Genomic DNA, 20,253 nt, shown 5'->3' on the forward strand with positions numbered 1-20,253 from the left:
ACTTTCACCTTCATTCTCTTAAAGTGCAAAGCTCACGTCCAATGGAGCCTTGACAATCCCAAATCCCAAATACTTGAACTTGTCATTATGAAACACATTATTATGTTCAGATGATGTGAATGGATTTAAAAGACACGAATCATGTTGTTGAGTTGTCAGAAGCGTGCCATCCATGGCAGCAACAACCTCGTCTCCACTGGGAATTTCCATAGGCGTATAATCTCCCAATTCTTTATGATCACGAGCATGAACATTAACACCAATAGGCAAATGGGGCTGTGTTCCACTATCTTTCAGCAGATCAGCCAGTGTCGATGAAAAATCAGCCCCTGTATAACAATCAACATTATAGTCTTGAAAATTTGTTGCTCCTTCCACCGAATAACTTGTAACATCGTCATTATGATACTGAGCAAAAGGCACTATCTCTTCAATATTGTTTCCTTGGACGACATTTACTTGTTCACTATTTTGATCTTGTTGCAACTCTTGAAACGCATTATTATGTTCAGATAACGTGGATGGATAAATCGGACATGAATCGTGGAAATTTGCTGTCCCTTGCTCGATATAACTTGCAACATAGCCATTATGATTTCGAGCAAAAGGTGCCATGTCTTCAATATTCGGCACCTGATTGATCAATTGCTCACTATTTTGATCTTGCTGCAACTCATGAAACACATTATTATGTTCATCAGATGATGTGAATCGATTTAATAGACACGAATCGTATTGTTGAGTTGTCTGAAGCGTGGCATCCATGGCAGCAGCAACAACCTCGTCTCCACTGGTAATTTCCATAGGCATACAATCTCCCAATTCCTTATGATCTCGAGCATGCACATTAATCTTACGCTTAACGCAACACAAAACAACGTCCTCATAATGCATTAAACCCCGTCGCCTTAACGCCTTTAGGATCTTCTCATCGAGACTGTATTCTCTCATAGTCCAAACAACATCATCAGCTTGATAACCTTTGTATTGATATCTATAATTCTTCTTCGATCCAACTAACTTTAATCCATCATAAACTGGTTTTTCGCCGTCGAGCCCCTTCCACGATCCTCCTCCAATCACGGTCCGGATAAACCTCCTACCATCCGATTTCTTCTTCTTCAACTTAGTAAAGAAATATTTAACGTTTTTAGCATCTCCATCCCCTCCTGTCGAATTGCTTTCGAATATATCCCATGGCTTCTTATTCCCATAAAGATCTTCGAATTGAATATTATGACACGAGTAATTCTTGCATGAAACGAATTTGAGTAGATAACGAATAAGCTCTTCATCCCTAGGATGAAACCTAATTCCCATTGCCATAACTGATGGATTTGTTGAGTTGTGGCTTATTTCATTCATATTCATAAGTTTTTTAATGGAAGAAAAGAAAATATTGTGTGTGTATATGTTAACTTGTTTAGGGTTCAATGCTACTTAATTATATATAAGTAGGGTTGTAATAGTAGTTAGTTAAATGGGCGGGAAGTAACTAAAAAACGGAAATAATTGTTCAACAAGTATTGGGAAGTTCGTTAAAGGGCTGGAAGTAACTAAAAATGGAAATAATTGTTCAACAAGCATTGGGAAATTCTTAATATTCACGTGAGTTCTAGAAGTAGTAATTAGTAAATAAATGCCCTTATAGTTTTAGTTATTTGTATTTGCAACATGGCCTATCTATAATCTATAATCTATAATCTATATCTATGACTATGTCTATAATCTATATTTATAATACATTAAAAGTGGGAAAGTACTTACAATTACACTTTTTGCGCTTGATTAAAAGCCTCCTCTTTAGATAAAATTATTTTTTTTATCTTTTTTACTTAAATTATTAAAATTGTTATTAATAATTGACACTCCCTACGGACGACAAAAATTTGCTCAACGGGTTTTTGTGCGGGGGCTAATGGGGCTAAAAGTTCAAGACGGCCCTTATCGTGCTTATTCTTGCAAATCATCCATTGGTGGGTAGGAAAAGGGCTGACTATCCAGCCCATGATATATTGTTTTAATTGGCCCAACAACTTACAAGTCCAAGCAATATTTACATAATTAGAGTGCTCTTTAATTTTTGCTCACCAGTGGAATTAGGAGCGTTGGCTAATTAAGTAATTAATGGAAAGACTAATTATTTTTGGAACATAATATAAATATATAAACAATAGAAAAGATAGTTTACTCATATGGTTATAAAACTACAACTTAGGATAATGTTAATACATATGCTACTAGTTGGTGATTTTCCCCAAAAAAAAAAAAAAAAATCATTTTTTGTGATGGTTAAATTTTCTTTCTATTGAAAAAATAAATAAATAAAGGGCAGTTCAATGCAATAAAGTTTCTATTATGATAAGGTTTGAAAAAAGACCGAATTACAAGAGTTTTTTGTACGTAACCTTATCCCACATTTCTGATAACTAAGTTTTCATTTCCATATATTGTAACAAAAATTAAATTAATCAAAACACACAAATTTATTTTGATTAAAAATAGAAAAAATGTGAAAGCAACCCAAACTCCCATTTTATTTAAGCACTGTTTGACCATAAAAATAGTATTAATTTTTAAAAATTGGAGTTGGAGTTGAAATTAAAGTTGGAGTTGACGTTGTATTGGTCATGAATATTAATTAAAGTTATTTCTGAAATTTTATGGGAGAAATAAAAGTAAAAATAAGTTTTTCAAAAACAATTTTTATTATATGATCAAATGCTGCTAGTTTTATTTTTTTCAAAGTAAAATAAATTTTTAGAAAAAATAAAAAACTGTCATGGCCAAACCCCTATTTATTTGTGGGAGGTGACAATATAAGGAATCATCTAGTTCCCATCTTAAACTAATTTATTTATAAAAAGATTTTAAAAAGTGAACATTAAAGTGGGACTTTAATTATTGGCCACACACATGGCAACAATTGGTAATTTTAGTGGCTTCCCTCATAAATAGGCTTTTATGTTAATGTTTTGTCAGATTAGTTAAAAGGTTTTGGATTTAGTGGACCATCACATAAGCACACACTTTAACTTACTATATTTATGTAAATCTTATAAAGTAATTATAAAAATCTCAACTAATTATATATTTTCGTTAGATGTATCAAAAGTTAATTATACATCTCGACAGATCGACCCAACAGCCCCACACTCACCCGCTCCTTAGTTAGTCGGGGGCCTCTGATCGATTTTCGGCGCAAAACTCCATCGGGTCCCAGCCCAAATCCCTGAATCGTGGGCTATAGCATACTGATTTGGTCCGAAAATGATTCATTCGCATCGTTTCGCCCGTTTGACGATCCAAATGACCCCGCCGACCCAACTAGCCCACACTTACCTGTTCCTCTGCCAGTCGGGGGGCCTCTAGTTGATTTTCAGCCGAAAGCTTCGTCGTGCCCCGGGTCCACCTCCGAAACCGTGGGCTGTGGCACATCGAATTGACTCGAAAATGGTCCGTTCACGCCGTTTCGTCCGTCTATTTATGTATCTTTACAAAGGAAAAGAACGTATCTTCATTGAATGTATCAAGAACTAATTATATATCTCGACAAACTCAAAAGTGAGATTTTCTATAATTAAACTCCAAATTTTTTTAAATCTGTGTTGTTTGCCCTAATTATAATTAATTAAGCTATTTCTCCGTAATTTTACAATTTGATATTGTTACGTGCTGTTATGATATTAATTTTCGTATTAGAATTCGTTTCGATATAGTATCACTTTGGCAGCTCGTACTAGTTAATTAAAATAGTATTTTACTTCTAGATGTCCGATTAACTAAATGTGATTATTTATCACGTTGAGCCTATTGCTGTTAATGTACGTTTATTTTAGTAATTTCAGTATCTAATCTTGATCGTGTTATTGCGATATCGTATTAATATTAGAATTAGTTTTGATATATCATACAAAAAAAATATTTTACTCTTAGTTGATTAAGAACCTGTTTGGGTAGGATTAAAATCTGATCAAATCAGTTTTGAATCTCTTTTTTAGCTTTTTAACATGTTTGGTAAAATTAAAAAGTGCTTACAAAAATTTAAAAACTGATTAAAAAAATCAAAAGGTGAGAAGCTGAGTATCCCCGGCTTTTTGCTTTTTAGATTAAAATTCTTTTAGGTTTGACCAAAATATTTACCTTTTTATACTTTATATTTTCCTCCAGTTTCAATAATATCCTAAACTTATAGTAGTTTTTTTTTTCCTTTTCATTTTTTTCTTTGTTTTCATCGAATTCATCATTGGTTTGTTCAAAAAAATTATTTTAGAATTAAAAAATAAATAATTCACTTTATTTATGGTGTTAACAACTTTAAGGACATTTAAGTTATTTTAACAACAAAAAATTGTTTAACATCACTTGTTTACCAAATATATCAATAACTTTTTTTTCAGTTTCAGCACTTCTATCCAAACACTTATTTGATTTATCCGGTTGCACTTATTATCGTTCTTGCTTTTTCTCTATTTTTTGCTAGGTTTTAAAGTGTTTGGTTGTGTATAGGTTCTATGACGCTTTATGACATTTTTTTATTTGGTATATTTGAATATATTAAAGAGTGATAATTATATTTGAATAAAACCGACATGAGTTGTGATGCAGCGGATGAGGCTGCTCCATCCTTAATAAAAAATCGAGGGTTCGACCCTGGGTATGGAGAAAACTCTGTTGAGAGCGCTACCCCCCGAATGGGGCCCTACCCTGCGCGAATCCGGATTAGTCGGGCTCCAATGTGGGTATCGGACACCGGATGGAAAACAAAAAAAAATATATTTGAATAAAGATCGATTAATATTAGTGATCAAGTAAGAGTTTCAATTATCATTTCATCATGCACAACTTAGGATAAGATAGTTATGATTTTGGTTTAGAGGTCTTGCGTTGAGCTTTGCAAATGAAGAATTTTTTCGTAAGATCTTGCTGAGTTTATCAAGTGTAAATTCGAATTAGTCGTGTCAGTAATTAACGGAAAAATAAAAATGTTAAGAGTTGTAACTGAAAAGTTTTTATTAGTGGAAACAATATTTTATGTTGTCATCATTACATGTTATTGGACGTTACGGTCTTTGAATAGGCTCTCGATCAACTTAAAATGTCTGAATATTTGAAAATTAAAGAGTGGTAACAACGTTTTAATTATCATTTCATCATGTACCAGTAAAGTTGCGATAAGATAGTTATGATTTTGGTCTGAAGGTCTTGAGTTTTAAAAATGAAATTTTTTTCGTAAGACACTTAGTGAGTTTATCAGATGTGAATTCGAATTAATCAATTCAAAATTTTGTTTTATACAGAAAACGTTAGAATTATAACTGAAAGATTTTCACCAGTGAAAACAATACCTTGTGCCTATGTGTTATATGTGGAATGTTACAGTCTTTGACAGACTCCAAAGTTAAATTAATATAAGACAAGAATTAAAGATAAAAACTAATCTATTAAAAAAACAAATAAAAAAAATATTTGAATTAACTAAAGATTGAATATCTTCGTTCTTTACGTTACAATCAATGCCCATGATAAAATTACTTTACAAAAAAAATAGTGCACAACCTCACGAATGGATTAAAAAATTTTGGAAAAAATTGACAAACAAAAACTATTGATAAAAACATATTTAAATTAGTATTTGCCTATGTGAATTTTAACAATTAAGTACATTCGGATATTATAACAACATTATAAAGTCGTGAGATTATAATATTTTTTAAAAGTATATTTTATGATAAGGAAGATTGAAAATGAAAAAGAAAATAAAAAAAAATGAATTCACGTTCAGTAATTTGGTTGATAACTATCTAAATTTTTATATTGTTGGTGAAAGTTTGATTCCATCTTTATAATTTGTTTCTTTCATTTTTTTCATTCGTTACGTATGATAAAAAAATTATTTAAAACTACTCAGACTGATTATGTAAAAAAGAACTTTTTTGAATAGGGTTAGACTACAAATTTTATTGCTTTGAGACCATCTATGATTTATTCTTTGATTCAAATGACAATGTGCTTACAAATATAATAGATAATAATATCATAATTAGTTTAATCTCTCAAATCAAATCTAGAGAGAAGGGGTGTATTTATCAATGTAATTAGGGATGTGCAAAAATCGAACCAATCAATAAATCAAACAGATAAAAATGTTATTTGTTTATTGTTATTGGGTTATTAGGTTAATGATTTTTAAATGGTTTTATAAAAAAAAATTATTGTGTTATAGGTTCGGTTTCGATTTTTTCTTATTGAATTATTGGGTAAATCGATAACTATATATATATATATACACACACACACACAATTATATATTTCTCTTTCATTTCGAGAAGCCTAAAATTTTCTGAAAACCTATTCAAGTTTGAAAACTTTTATAAATTAAAACACATCATGTAGGATTTTGACTGCAACTTTGATTTCGTCTCTTTTCTTGATAGTTGCTGCTATTTTTATTTTATGCGTACTTTCTTATCAGTTAAATCGAAAATCGATCCGTTAAAGGCTAAAAATCGATAAAAAATATCTTATTGGTTTAACATTTTTAAAATCTGAAAATTGGTAAATAGAACCAATAATACATAAAATCGAACTGAATCAACCTGTGCACACTCCTAAATATAATATACAACAATAATATATTCAGTATAATCTCACAAATAAGATCTAGAAAAAAAAGAATGTACACGCAGTCTTAATTTTATTTTGTAAGAATAGACAGCCAATTATTTTTGATAAATATCAAACTTAAGTAAAATATATCGAAAATAATATAAAAGAAGTCAAATAAAAAATAATAATAAAAATTACAATAAAATTTTGTATTTTGGTTTGTAATCTCATTAGGTAGACGTTTATGTCAATCAAAAAAAAAAAAAAGAAACCGCACGGAGATAGAGAAAGAAAGAGAAAACACCTCTCTTAAATATATACTCGGCCCGTTTCAAATTGAGATAACACATTAATTAAGAAAAATAATTAATAACATGACTAATATCCATAGTATCCCTATTGAATAATGCTTATATTTTAATTTGAAGAAAAAATAATTAATTCAAAATATAAAACATGAATTTTATTTTTTTATTTTTTCTTGATTAATAAAAAAGAAAAAAAAATAGAAAATTAAATTAGAAAATTTAGGATGGAGGAAGTATTGTTATTGTCTTAAATTAAGTGATACTTTTCACTTTTGGATAGTTAAATAAATACTTATAAAATTAATCGTAAATTTAGATAGGGAATTTATACATATTAAAATTATGTGTAAGTAGTATAAATTACAATATTTGATAATTTAAAGTGTGTAAATGATATTTAAAAAATGATGGTAGTAAAAAGAGTTAATGAATTTCGAAAGTTTAATAAGTGTCACATGAACTGAAATAGATAAGTAATATTTATGCATTCCTACTACAATTTCAAATCAATATCTTACTATTCTTTCGATTCATTTTACTTCTTATAGTCTTGTACATCTCTTAAAAGATAATTAATTTTAACTTTCTTTCTTTTACACTAAATTAATATCCTTTCATATTTATGATTAAGGATAAAAATAAAAACAAACAACTACTCTCGCGATCTCATCTTTACTTGTCCATAATTCAATTGATACATTTTTTAAGAAACAATGAATAAAATGATAATTTTATTATATGACTTTAATTAATTACAAGCCATCTAAATGCTGGAAAAATATGTAGTATTTAATAACAAGCATAAAATAGACACAAAATAGTATATTATTTTTTAAGAAACAATAAATAAAAGAATAATTTTATTATATGACCTTTATTAATTACAATCTATCTAAATGCTGAAAAATGTATAGTTTTTAATAACAAGCATCAAATAGACATAAAATAGTAAACTATCTCTTAATTTGTGTATAATAAGAAGCATCAAATAGACACAAAATAGCAAACTATCTTTTAATTTATCAAATTGAACAAATAAATTAGACAATTATTTTTGGTATACTAATCAAGCAAAGATAGACGGAGGAGTAGTTATACCTTACTCCTCCATCCTTAATCAAAGGTCTCAAACTCGACTTCTCCTGATTGCAAAATCATTTTTTGTTAGAGATCGCTTTATTTCTAACTATGTAACTTTCCGACGTGAATTCAAATTTAATTATGCTTTATTGTGAAAAATAAAATAAAATTATACCTTGACATTTTAAAATGAAAAATTATTTTGGACCATTTATTTCTAATACAGATTGAGTAAATACAGAATTCAATAATAGATTTAGTAAATTTATTATATTATATATATATAAGGTAAATAGAGACTAATTATGACTATAATAATGACTGAATAAGCTAAGTAAAGAAAAAGGTTGAGGGAAGAGAGAAAAAGCATTAGCATAGGAAATGGCGAAGAGAAAAAAGGAACAGCAACAACAATAAAAACTCTTCTTGGGTTTTCATTAATTTTCTCCTTTTTCTCCTCTAGATCTATAAAAATCAAATCTTGCCTGCTTTCTATTTTTCTCTCTCTATGTCTATATACAACCATATATAGATATGAAATGGTACTAGGAAGCTGAAAAAATTGTTCTTTTTTCATCTTGTTTAGCTCAGTTTTTGGTGAGAATTTATTTTACTTTAACTGTTTAGATATGTTTTTTTCCTTTACTGTGTGAAAGTCAGTTCTTGTTCTGCTGTGGTGTGCTGTACTGTGCTGCTTTTTAAATCTTGATTGTTCTTGTTTTACTTGTATGTTTATGTTGGTGTTGTTTCAATTCTTGATTTAAGTGGAGGGGGTGTATTGGATAGAGTTTTTCTCCCCTGCAAAAGCTAGGGGTAAGGTCTGTGTTTGGACCCCACTCGTGGGATTACAGATTACTGAAAGACATGAAATGGTACTAGGGAGTTGTTGTTGGTCATAAAAATTTGTTCTTTCTTGATCTTGTTAGCTCAATTTGTGGTGAAGATTGGTTAATTATCGCTGTAAATATGTTTTTTATTTTGTGATGGATTGTTCTTGTTCTGCTGTTGTGCTGTGCTGTGTTGCTTTTGAAATCTTGATTGTTCTTTTTTTATATGTATGTTTATGTTTTTGTTGTTGTTGTTGTTGGTGGTGGTGGTGTTTTTTAGTTCTTTTTTTATATGTATGTTTATGTTTTTGTTGTTGTTGGTGGTGGTGGTGTTTTTAGTTCTTGATTTGAGTCGACGGTCTATCGGAAACAGACCCACAAAAGTAGTTGTAATGTTTGCTATATCCTACTGTCTTTGGACACGGCTTGTGGGATTACTGTGTATATTATTGTTGTTTTTTTTATTCTTGATTTGAGTTGAGGGTCTATCGGATACAGTCTAGTCTCTCCGTCCCACGAATGTAGATGTAAGGTCTGAGAACATCCTACCCTCTCCGACCCCACTTGTGGGATTTATGGGTATGTTGTTAATTTTTTAGTTCTTGATTGGGCCAGGGGACTATCGGAAACAGTAGACAGTCTGTCTGCCCCACAAAGGTAGGTGTTAGGTCTGGGTACCGACTACCCTCTCCGGACCCCACTTGTGGGATTATACGGGAAACGTTGTTGTTTTTTAGTTCTTAAGGGGGGTTTCTTCTGTTTTAAGTAATAGTTTATGGACAATGACTTTGGTTGATGACCTAAAGTTTTGATCTTTATTCTTTTTTTATCTGTACTTGTAGCTGGAAAGATTTTGTTGATTTTTGGGATTCCTTTTAATTGCACTGTGAGTTTTCTGATTGAAGCATCTTGTTCTGAGGTTTGAAAGGTCAGCTTATATTCCGTAGAAATAAACCCAAAATTAAAAGGAACTTTTTTTTAGTCTGAGATAGTAGAATTTGTTGTAATGTGTTACTTGAGCTGAGGGTCTTTGGGAAACAACCTCTCTACCTCCACGAGGGTAGGGGTAGGGTGTGCATACACTCTACCCTCCACTAACCCCACATGTGGGATTTTACTAGGTATGTTGTTGTTTGTAAGATAGTAGAATCTGTCCTTTTAATTTCCAGAAAAGTGAGAATTTCAATCTACAAAAGTTGTAGTATGTGAATTTATTCGTAGGTTGCTTAAGACAGAGTCTTTCCACTTCCCTTTTTCTGTTTTGTCATTCTGTTGAGAATATTAGTATTCATTCCCATCAGTCTCTCTGATATGTGCCTTTCCTTTTTCTTTGAGAATCAGAAGATAAGTGTCCTTTTTGTGTCTTTTCAGTGTGGTGAGTTGTGTTTTTTTGTCGTGATAAAGATAATTCTTGGTTGTGCATATATTCCAATTCCTACAGTAAGTTAAAATTCTGTCGATAAAGCAACTGCTTTCTGAACCTGCGAACATGCCTTTGAATTTAAAGTTTTCATCAGTTGTCACAGAAGGTTTAATTTTCTGTGATGCTCTTGATTTACAGTGATAGATTTTGCTTGATTTGTTGTGTTGTGATACTAATTCTTGATTTTCTTCTCTTTCAGTTGGTCTATATATTGAACTACAAACATGAACGTGAATCATCTAACTGTTGAAACTGAAGATACTCTTGCTAGCTTGCTTGAATTTGCAGCCAACAACGACATAGATGCTTTTAAAAGGTGGATTGAGCATGATCTATCTAGTGTTCATGAGGTTGGGTTGTGGTATGGGCGCCAAAAGGGCTCAAAGCAAATGGTTCTCGAGCATAGAACCCCTTTGATGGTTGCTGCTATGTATGGCAGTATTGATGTTCTAAAACTGATTCTTTCTCTATCTGGAGTTGATGTGAATCATTCTTGTGGCCGTGATGATAGCACTGCCCTTCATTGTGCTGCGTCTGGTGGATCTTTGAATGCTGTTGATGCTGTCAGATTGCTTGTAGAAGCTGGTGCTGACCCAAACTTCAAAGATGCTAATGGTCATCGCCCTCTTGATGTTATAGTTACTAATCCGAAGGTTCACACCGTGAAACCTTGCCTAGAAAATCTGCTCAAAACTGATGCTATGGGAGACTGCAATCCGAGGGTGTCTATGGCCAGTTCAAACTCAAATTCTCCACCACTTTCGCCCTCTCTTGGAAACAGATCACCATCTTCTCCTTCAGATACAACTTCTTCCCCGGGGAGTGAAAAATGTACTGACCTCCCTGTGCCCTCTCCTTCAGATACAACTTCTTCCCCGGGGAGTGAAAAATGTACTGACCTCCCTGTGCCCTCTCCTTCAGAGAAGAAAGAATACCCTATTGATCCCTCTTTGCCTGACATAAAAAACAGTATCTACTCCACAGACGAATTCAGGATGTTCTCGTTTAAGATCAAGCCTTGCTCTCGTGCATACTCACATGATTGGACTGAATGCCCATTTGTCCATCCAGGTGAAAATGCTCGAAGAAGAGATCCAAGAAAGTACCACTACAGCTGTGTACCTTGCCCTGAATTTCGCAAGGGAGCCTGCCGACGAGGGGACATGTGTGAATATGCTCATGGGGTTTTTGAGTGCTGGTTACATCCTGCACAATATCGAACTCGGCTTTGCAAAGACAGTACACAGTGCGATAGAAGAGTTTGTTTCTTTGCCCATACACAGGAGGAACTCAGGCCACTGTATGTCTCTACTGGTTCTGCTGTTCTGTCACCTCGATCAAATACTTCTGCTGCCAATGCAATAGATTTCGCTGCTGCAATGGGCCTAATTCCAGGTTCTCCATCCTCAGTCTCTGTCATGTCTCCTTCAGCCTTCACTCCTCCGATGTCTCCGTCGGCTAATGGTGTTTCAAACATGGGTTGGCCACCACAAAATGTGCCAGCTTTGCATCTTCCTGGCAGCAATCTTCAGTCCAGTCGCTTGCGGTCATCACTAAATGCAAGAGATATCCCTGCTAAAGATCTGACTACGTTGTCAGATTTTGATGTTGAGCAGCAGCAGCTACTAAATGGACTGCCTTGCCTATCCCAGTCCAGCATGAGTCCTAATTCTTTTAACCGTTCAGTTCGTCCGAAAACCTTAACCCCTTCGAATCTCGAGGATTTATTTTCTGCTGAGGGCTCATCTCCTAGATATTCTGATCAAGCATTAGCTCAAGCTGTTTTTTCCCCTACCCACAAGTCAGCGGTTTTCAACCAATTCCACCAGCAGCAGCAGGCCATGTTATCTCCTATTAATACAAAATTTTCACCGAGAAATGTTGACAATCCTCTATTGCAGGGCTCTTTTGGAGTTCCATCATCGCGGAGCATGTCTCCCCGAGGAATGGAACCAATCTCACCAATGAGTTCCCGTGTTTCAATACTTTCTCAAGGTGACAAGCAACATCAATTCAGGAGTCTCAGCTCTCGTGATCTTGGCTCAAGTGCTGCCTCTGCCATTGCTGGCTCTCCGTCAGATACTTGGCCGAACTGGGGTATAGCCTCGGGAGAGCCAGACTGGGCTGTCCGTAATGAGGAGTTTGGTAGGCTAAGGAGATCATCATCATTTGAGCTTGCCAACAATGGAGAAGAACCTGATCTATCTTGGGTCCAATCTCTTGTCAAAGAATCACCACAGGAAGCTACGGAGAAATCTGCATCTCGTGTATCAGGCATTACAGGTTCTGGTGCAGACATCAGCGAAGGATCAACATCGGGTTCCCAGAGTGAACAATATGATCAACTAGGCGCATGGATGGAGCAAATGAAGCTTGATCAGCTAATAGCTCGGTAAAAAACATCCTTATTTTTCATTTTACCCGATCCTAGACGTTGGATTTTTGATTCTTGGTATTCACTTCATGTTGGCTTGGGAACAAGGCAAAAGTGCGGAAGGTCCAAGTTTTGAAGGAAATTATTTCTCTAATTTTATTTAAAGCCAGGTATGAGAGAAAAACCGGTTTGCGCCGAGTTTTTCTCCAACATTACTGTATGTAGACTCTTACTCATATGAAAATTTTACCCTATGTTTCTTTGGTGATCAGTGTACTGAAAGAAGTCATTTTTTTGTGACAATTATGTATTAACATGATTATTATTTCATCTGAGTATCGATAAATGTGTTGATTTTTTCGATCCATACACCAAAACAGCCTCTTGCAGAAATGCTTGGTAAGACTGTGTACAATAAACCCTTGTGGTTTGGTCCTTCCTCGGACACCATGCATTACTTGGTGGTTTGGTCCTTCCTTGGACACCTTGCATTACTTGTGGTTTGGTCCTTCCTCCTTGCATTACTTGTGGTTTGGTCCTTCCTCGGACACCGCGCATTACGTATGGTTTGGTCCTTCCTCAGGCACCGCGCACCGCGGGAGCTTTAGTGCAGTGGGTTGTCTTTATGTTATTGCTTGGAATAATGTTAGTGCTAGAAGGTGCTGTGTAAAGGTAGATAAGAAAGCTTTTTCTGATGTAAATTTGGAATCAGAATTCCATTTTCCTTTAGCCTTTTTCTAAATCAAAACTACATTGTCCTGATCATCTTGAACGCGCTTCGACTATTTTTCATGCTATTTGCTACCTCCCACCTGTAAGTGCACACCGAACAAGGCTTAGACGTATGGAAAGAAATCAACAAATCTTTTTTCGACTCTACTGAAATTCAGTTGAATCTCCTTTTTTTTTTTTTCCCAAGCTATCTTCATCGCCTATATTCACGGTATGTACTCACTTCATTGATCGCTTGGTCCACACTCTTCAAGTCACGTACTCACTTCATTGATCACTTGGTCCACGCTCTTCAAGTCACATGCTCACTTCATTGATCACTTGATCCACGCTTTTCAAGTCACGTACTCACTTCATTGATCACTTGACCGTGCTCGTGGATAAAGGGCAGCTCGGTGCACTAAACCTCCCGCTATGTGCAGGGTTCGGGGAAGGGCTCCACCACAAGGGCGTATTATACGAGTCTTATCTTGCATTTCTGTCAAAGGTTGTTTTCAACACTTAACCCCAGCCCCCCAAAAAAAAGATTATCTTTGAGAGGGATAGGATTATTCTTACTTAGAATACATGGAAATCCTTAGTTGTGGACTTGTGGTGGATTCCAAATCCCAAAAGTTAGATTGGATGCTATGATAATTTTTTTTTTTAATTAATATTGAGAATAATGAATCCTTGTATTTTAAGATATAATAATTATGATGGTGGAGCTTCATGGCAATATATAATAATTATAATTCATTAGATGCTATGAACTTTTATGTGCATGTGAACTTAAATATAAAGAAGAATAATTTCTAAAACCTCTAAAATATGCTTCAAGTTCCTTTTTGCTAAATACTGTAATAAGATTCCAAAAGGTTGATGTATAGGAATATTATAAATGAAAACGATACGGAGAAGGAAAAAAAAAAGAAAGAAAACTCATAAATAAAAAAATTCTAGTTATATATTTATATACTATTTAACCGTGATTAATCGAAAATGGTTTATTATAAAGGAGAAGAGGAGCCTTGAAGTAGCTAGTAAAATTACTGTCATGCGATTAGAAGTTTTATACAAAATGCAATGTAAGATTGCATACAATAGACCTTTACGAACGGGCTCTTCTCGAGATTCTGCGCATAGCGATAGCTTTAGCACATCGGCTATTTTTTTTTCAATTAGAAAGGAGAAAAAAAAAGATGTCCTTTTGATTTGGTGGTTTTATCTTTTTTCTTTTTCTTTATTTTCTTTTATTGCTGAAAGTTATACCTTTGGTCTTGAATAAACCAAATGGCATCATATTTTGAGGATTTGTAAATGATAAAGACTGAAAATTCAGTAGTTGAAAATAACTATTTTTAGTGAGTAACCAAAAATTAAAAAATAAAAATTTTCTAAATTATTAGTCTCTTGAGGACAAGGAAGAGGCAAAGTAGAGAAACAGATTTTAAAAAAAATCATTTTTTAAAATATTGGCACTTTATAATTAAATTTGTGATGCCTTAAGAGGAGTAATTAGTACTAATTTAATATTGATGCCAAATTGTACTTTTTCCCCCATACTTGTGTTTCCTTTTGGAGTTTAAGGAAATGAGATTATTATCTGTAGTAGTCGTTTTCTATAATACATTTCACTATAATATTTTCTATAATAATTTTTCCCTACAGCAACTTTATAATTATCTGACAAACATCGTTATAGAGCGATTTGATTATATAAGGTGAAGAGAGTAACTAATATGACACGATATGATTAAAATATTGTTAGAAAAAGAAAACATTTGTGATTAAAACATTGCTGGTGGGAGGTGACAAATATTTCGTGAAATTAGTCGAGGTGCGCACAAGCTAGATCGGACACCACGTTATAAAAATAAAAATAAAAAAAGCAACTATCTTATTCAATTCAACTACGTTTCTGAAGTCAAATGTTGATTGGAATTGACATAATTACACTTTCTTCAAATGTTTTATTATAAATTAAATGGTCATATCTCTATTATTAATTTATTTATTTTATTTGTTTGTCTATGAAGGTTGAATATAACAGGAACTTTATTATTTATGATATTCCTTGTTATTTTTTTTTCTTTTTTTCTTCTGGTTATACAGGTGAAAGAGTAATACTTTGACCACAACATATCCTTTTTGGAAACAATAAATCATTATAATGAAAAAAGAGCTAGGTTTCATTTATTTAGTGAAAAATAAAATAATCGACATGAATTTGAATTAATAAGATTTAAATTGAGTATTGGACATCTAAACAAAATGAATACCCACTCCTTAATTACCGTTAGAGGCCGATGCAAAGTATTGGTATCAGGTTCATATGAACTTATTACTTTTGACGAGAGCATAAATATGTGTAAAATCCATGAAAATTGCGACAAATAGTATATACGAACTCATAGCTTTAAACGTATGAGTTCACACAAAAAACATTAAAGTTGAATCTGTAAAACTTAAATCCTGGATCTGCCTTTGATTGCACTAACAAGTCTACCTTTATAGGTCTAGGACTCTAGAAGTCTTGTTTGGTTAACTTATACTAAGTTACTCGGACTCTCTAAAAATGTTGTCGCACTCATGTCGGATTCTTCAAAAATACACTATTTTTGGAGGATCCGATACACATTGATCGATATTTTTGAAGATTTCGAGCAACATGGAACTTATACATATTTTGGCAAAACAAAAGTTCATGATTTTGGGCTAATGTTTCCAACACATTAATATGTACCTTGAATGGACAAAAGGAAATTAATAGCAAAAGGTTTAATTTTATGTTGTACCTTATTTTATGAAAAGGGATACATGTGATAAACTTTTAAATGCTTTTACGACTATACTAAACTTTATGAAAAGAACTTGACATTCAACTCACTATCAATAGATTTTGGAATGAATGAGATTCCCTCATTCTTAATAAAACGTTTTGAATTTGAATACGTGAATAAAAAAAATTTGACTGGCAATAGTTTTAACTTTAGTGGGCTCTACGTGGCGCAAATCTAGATTACTCGGATTGGTAGATTTCGATACTAGATGGAAGCAGGGGTGGAGCCAGATAGGGATGAGGGGATTCGTCAAATATACACCGTTTATACATAGTTAAAAATATTCTTTTTTAGAGATAAGCATCCAGTATCCCCCTCCCCGAACTATGGTCAAAGTTGCTACGACACACTCCAACTTCACGGGGTCCTATTACCCCTGAACTAAATTTTAGCGTATTTTTGTCATTTTTTTGTACTGATTCGGCACCTTGCGTGAAGTTAAACATTCGAGACGCGTGAAAGATTGTCATGTGCCACGTTAGCTAAAAAAGTTGACAAAAATACGCTAAAATTGAGTTCAGGGGGCAATAGGACCCCCGTGAAATTGGAGTGTGTCGTATCAAATTTGGTCATAGTTCTGGGGAAACTAGATGCTTGTCTTTTTATTTTTATTTTTATGTACATATAGCAGATAATGAACTCCCTTCGACTTCTTCGTACGATTCCTTAGTGAAAATCCTGGCTCCACGACCGAATGGAAGAACTTTCACTATCTAACTTAATTGTTGGCAGATCCTTTATTAGTCACCTCACTGCCAAATTTGGTTAACACTTTTGCTTTTTACTTGTTTTCACAAGTCGAAATCTCAATTAAAATCTATATTCAACAGAGATAAAATGATTCAATTTTCTCTTTAGAGGTGAAACCAAAACATTAAAGAATAGATTAGGTGTTTTCCTTGTAAAGTAATGTGTTACAAAACCTTTCATTATATTAGGTGTTGTAATCATCTTTCACCATCAAAATTCTAATTGGAGATCTATGATAATGTCATTTTCCAAACACCTTAATTGATTTTACTACCAAACATATGGAATGTAATTGCATAATTCATATAACTGTTGTGTCCGGGCAAGCTGATACGTACTTTAATCACTTCACGGGTACTTGCAATCTCCCACCAGCATGGCTACACAGGCAACTCTGCGTATAACACAAATTTAAACATGAAACTTCATGATTCTCCTCTTATTCTATTGACCGCTAGTCCACAACTAGTGGCGGAGCCACCTTTGCTCCAGGGGGTTCATTCAAAAATATGTTTTATGCATATATAGTCGATGTTGAACCTCCTTCGACTAATTCGTATATATACTTCTAAACCTCCTCAATGAAAATCCTGGATCCGCCACTGTCCACAACGTCCTTCGACATATATCTAAGGGAAATTTAATATAATGACTTTTCTTGTTACTTTTTTTGCTATACTTGTTCTAGGATGACATAAAAGTGGATCTCTTTGAAAATAATACATCATTATAATGAACAAAAGTTGGAATTAGGTCTCTTTCATAAAAGAAATTGAGGTGTATCATACATATATTTTGTGTATATTCCATTTAAATAGCTTAGTCATCCTCCATTTTCACCATTCTACCTACATTTACTAGGGTTTTATTAGCCTATGCCAAACACACTCCAAATATGTAAATGAAAATGTAATTTGTAATTGTAACTTTTATTTTGTTAATACACTTTGATAGCTTAAAAGTCGAGTTGAATGTCTGAATGATCACTCAACTTATAGTAATCAGTCATCAACTGTCACGTCATTAAATAAATTAAAGTGCATATTACGTTTTACACGTTGTTCCTATCAAACAACTTACTATAAATTGAGTGGTCGTTCAGACATTCAACTACCCAATTATTAGATTATTCAGTATCCAAATTAATAACACTTAAACAAAAACAGTTTAATATCATGGATTGTTGTAAACTATAACTCACCATGCACTACTAAAAAACATGTTTTTCAGAAAGAAAAAATAGAGAATAAATAAGACAAGTCTTCTTTAGGTGTAACAAAAGGTTGTATAGGTGCAACAAATTAAACTAGGTGTTGAAAAAAAGATTATTAACAATTACTTGAATTTTTAAGTGAAATGGAGCGATTACAGCTTATTGAGGATATGATTCTAGATAGGAAGGTATGAAGGACACGAATTAGGTTACAGGTTTAGTGCGTGTGGGTGAGTCGTAGCCAGTAGATAGGAGTGCTTTGATGTAGTTTTGCTAGTAGTTGTAGGGCTTTGCACATAGGTTCGAGTTCTAGTTTGGAGAGTTTGGGTGAGATGTGTGCTTTCTGTTGATAGTGTATAGTACTACTCTGTGGGTGTCTTATTTTTGTTATTTTATCTTATCTCATGTCATATTACAACTTTGTTTACTGTCTTTTTGTCCTGAGTGGGGGTCTATCGAAAACAACCTCTCTACTTCTTCAGAGGTAAGGGTATGAACTGCGTATATTTTATCCTCCTAAGACCCCACTATATGCGAATACACTAGGTATGTTGTTGTTGTTGTGTACTTGAATTTTGAGAATGTATACGATTGAATCCACTAGGGACGAACATATTTACTAGTTATATTATCTACAGTTACAACTCGAATCTCAAGAAGTTCTTCGAACCAATCATATACGTCATTGAAATAGGCTCTTAACTATTCTATAAATCGTGATGCAATTAGATAGAGAACATTTCTAGAATTCTTTATTAGCCCTTTCAAGCGAAGAAAGAAGCGGATCATCTGATATTAGTTCACAACGTCGAAGATATATTTCTTTATTTTATTTTTGTTATTCTTAGATTGTTGAAAATATTTTCTCAAAAAGAAAAAAAAAATCCACCAAAATCAGAAGTAAATTTTCGAGGAATTCTATTACTTCATAATATGATTTGTTTTAACGTCAATTTGTTTAAAATATATTTAATCTTTTGTAAGATATAACATTTCAAATTTTCTCTAAATAGAAGTTAAATCTATTTGTTTGAAAAAGAAAAAACTAAATCCATTTCAATTTCTTTTTTAAAAAAATAAATCTATTAACTATTGCCCCCACCCAACCCCCAACTACCCAACCCAACCTATTTTTCCCACCCAACCACATCCATAAATACACCCCTATGTTTGTTGGTATTGTGTACTATATTATTGTAATGAATATAAAGTTTGAATAAATTAAATTATATTATTGGCGTTATAATAAATTTAAAGAAAAGTAGAATAGGAGTAGAGTTTTTATATAAAAAGCCGGTTAAAAAATAAAATAAATTAAAAAAAAATCTCCAAAAATATAATACAACATAAAGTATATGATGTGTCAATCTTATATAAAAATGTATATAACAACATATAAAAGATGCTTATAAACAATTATGGGCTAAACTTAATACGTATAGTATTATAAACATTTTATATTAAACTCAAGCATAAACATTTTCTAAAATAAGCATAAAGCATAAATTTTTAACAAATAAATGAAATTAAAATAACAACAACAACAAAAAAGATAACCATGCCACATAGTACTTTCCACCTTATCCTAATTAAATACTTTGAACGTAATCAAAACAAATATTATATTTAACGAAAAATCTACTCCCTCCGTTTGAATTTTGGTTGTTATTATTTTATTAATTCAATTTATATTTTTACTTATTATTTTTGATAAATTAAAAAGAAGATAGTTTATCATGTTTATTCTTAAAATTAATTACTTATCTTTTAAAATCATTTTTTAATATACGAACATAAATCTCAATAGTTTGGAGCTTAATTACAGAAAATTCCACCATTTTATATAATTACTGAAAATCTCGATTTTGAATCTGTTGAGATACATAAATAGCTCCCGATACATTTTTTTTTATTTTGAATTTGTCGAGATACATAATACATTACAAAAAATTCAATTTTTTCTTTGTAAAATACATAATTAGCTCTCTATATATATTTTTTAATTTTGGATCTGTCGAGATACATAATAACCTTCCGATATATTCAGTAAAGATATATAATTAATTAAAATTTTTATACTTATTTTATAAAAATAAAGATTTATATAAATATAAC

The 20,253-nt window shown here is 32.5% G+C and overlaps 2 protein-coding genes across 4 annotated transcripts; one reads left to right on the top strand and one right to left on the bottom strand.

The window, feature by feature from the left end:
- Window positions 1-18: 18 nt before the first annotated feature.
- LOC107844702 (NAC domain-containing protein 2-like) lies at window positions 19-1,326 on the bottom strand. Its single transcript, XM_047397837.1, has one exon. It carries the CDS (start codon window positions 1,324-1,326, stop codon window positions 19-21), a length of 1,308 nt encoding a protein of 435 aa, XP_047253793.1.
- A 6,967-nt stretch (window positions 1,327-8,293) lies between these two features.
- Window positions 8,294-12,956, top strand: LOC107843926 (zinc finger CCCH domain-containing protein 30). Of its 3 annotated transcripts, none has more exons than XM_016688356.2 (2): window positions 8,294-8,594; window positions 10,447-12,956. In XM_016688356.2, the coding sequence occupies exon 2, from the start codon at window positions 10,472-10,474 to the stop codon at window positions 12,641-12,643; it is 2,172 nt and encodes a 723-aa protein (XP_016543842.1). In that variant the 5' UTR covers window positions 8,294-8,594; window positions 10,447-10,471; the 3' UTR covers window positions 12,644-12,956. The 3 variants fall into 3 exon arrangements, with proteins under 3 accessions (XP_016543842.1, XP_047253418.1, XP_016543844.1); XM_047397462.1 differs by lacking the exon at window positions 8,294-8,594 and adding an exon at window positions 8,944-9,752; XM_016688358.2 differs by lacking the exon at window positions 8,294-8,594 and adding an exon at window positions 10,026-10,353.
- The last annotated feature ends 7,297 nt before the right edge of the window (window positions 12,957-20,253 follow it).

This window comes from Capsicum annuum, chromosome 10 (genome assembly GCF_002878395.1).
Source record: "Capsicum annuum cultivar UCD-10X-F1 chromosome 10, UCD10Xv1.1, whole genome shotgun sequence".
NCBI classification, from domain to species: Eukaryota; Viridiplantae; Streptophyta; class Magnoliopsida; order Solanales; family Solanaceae; genus Capsicum; species Capsicum annuum.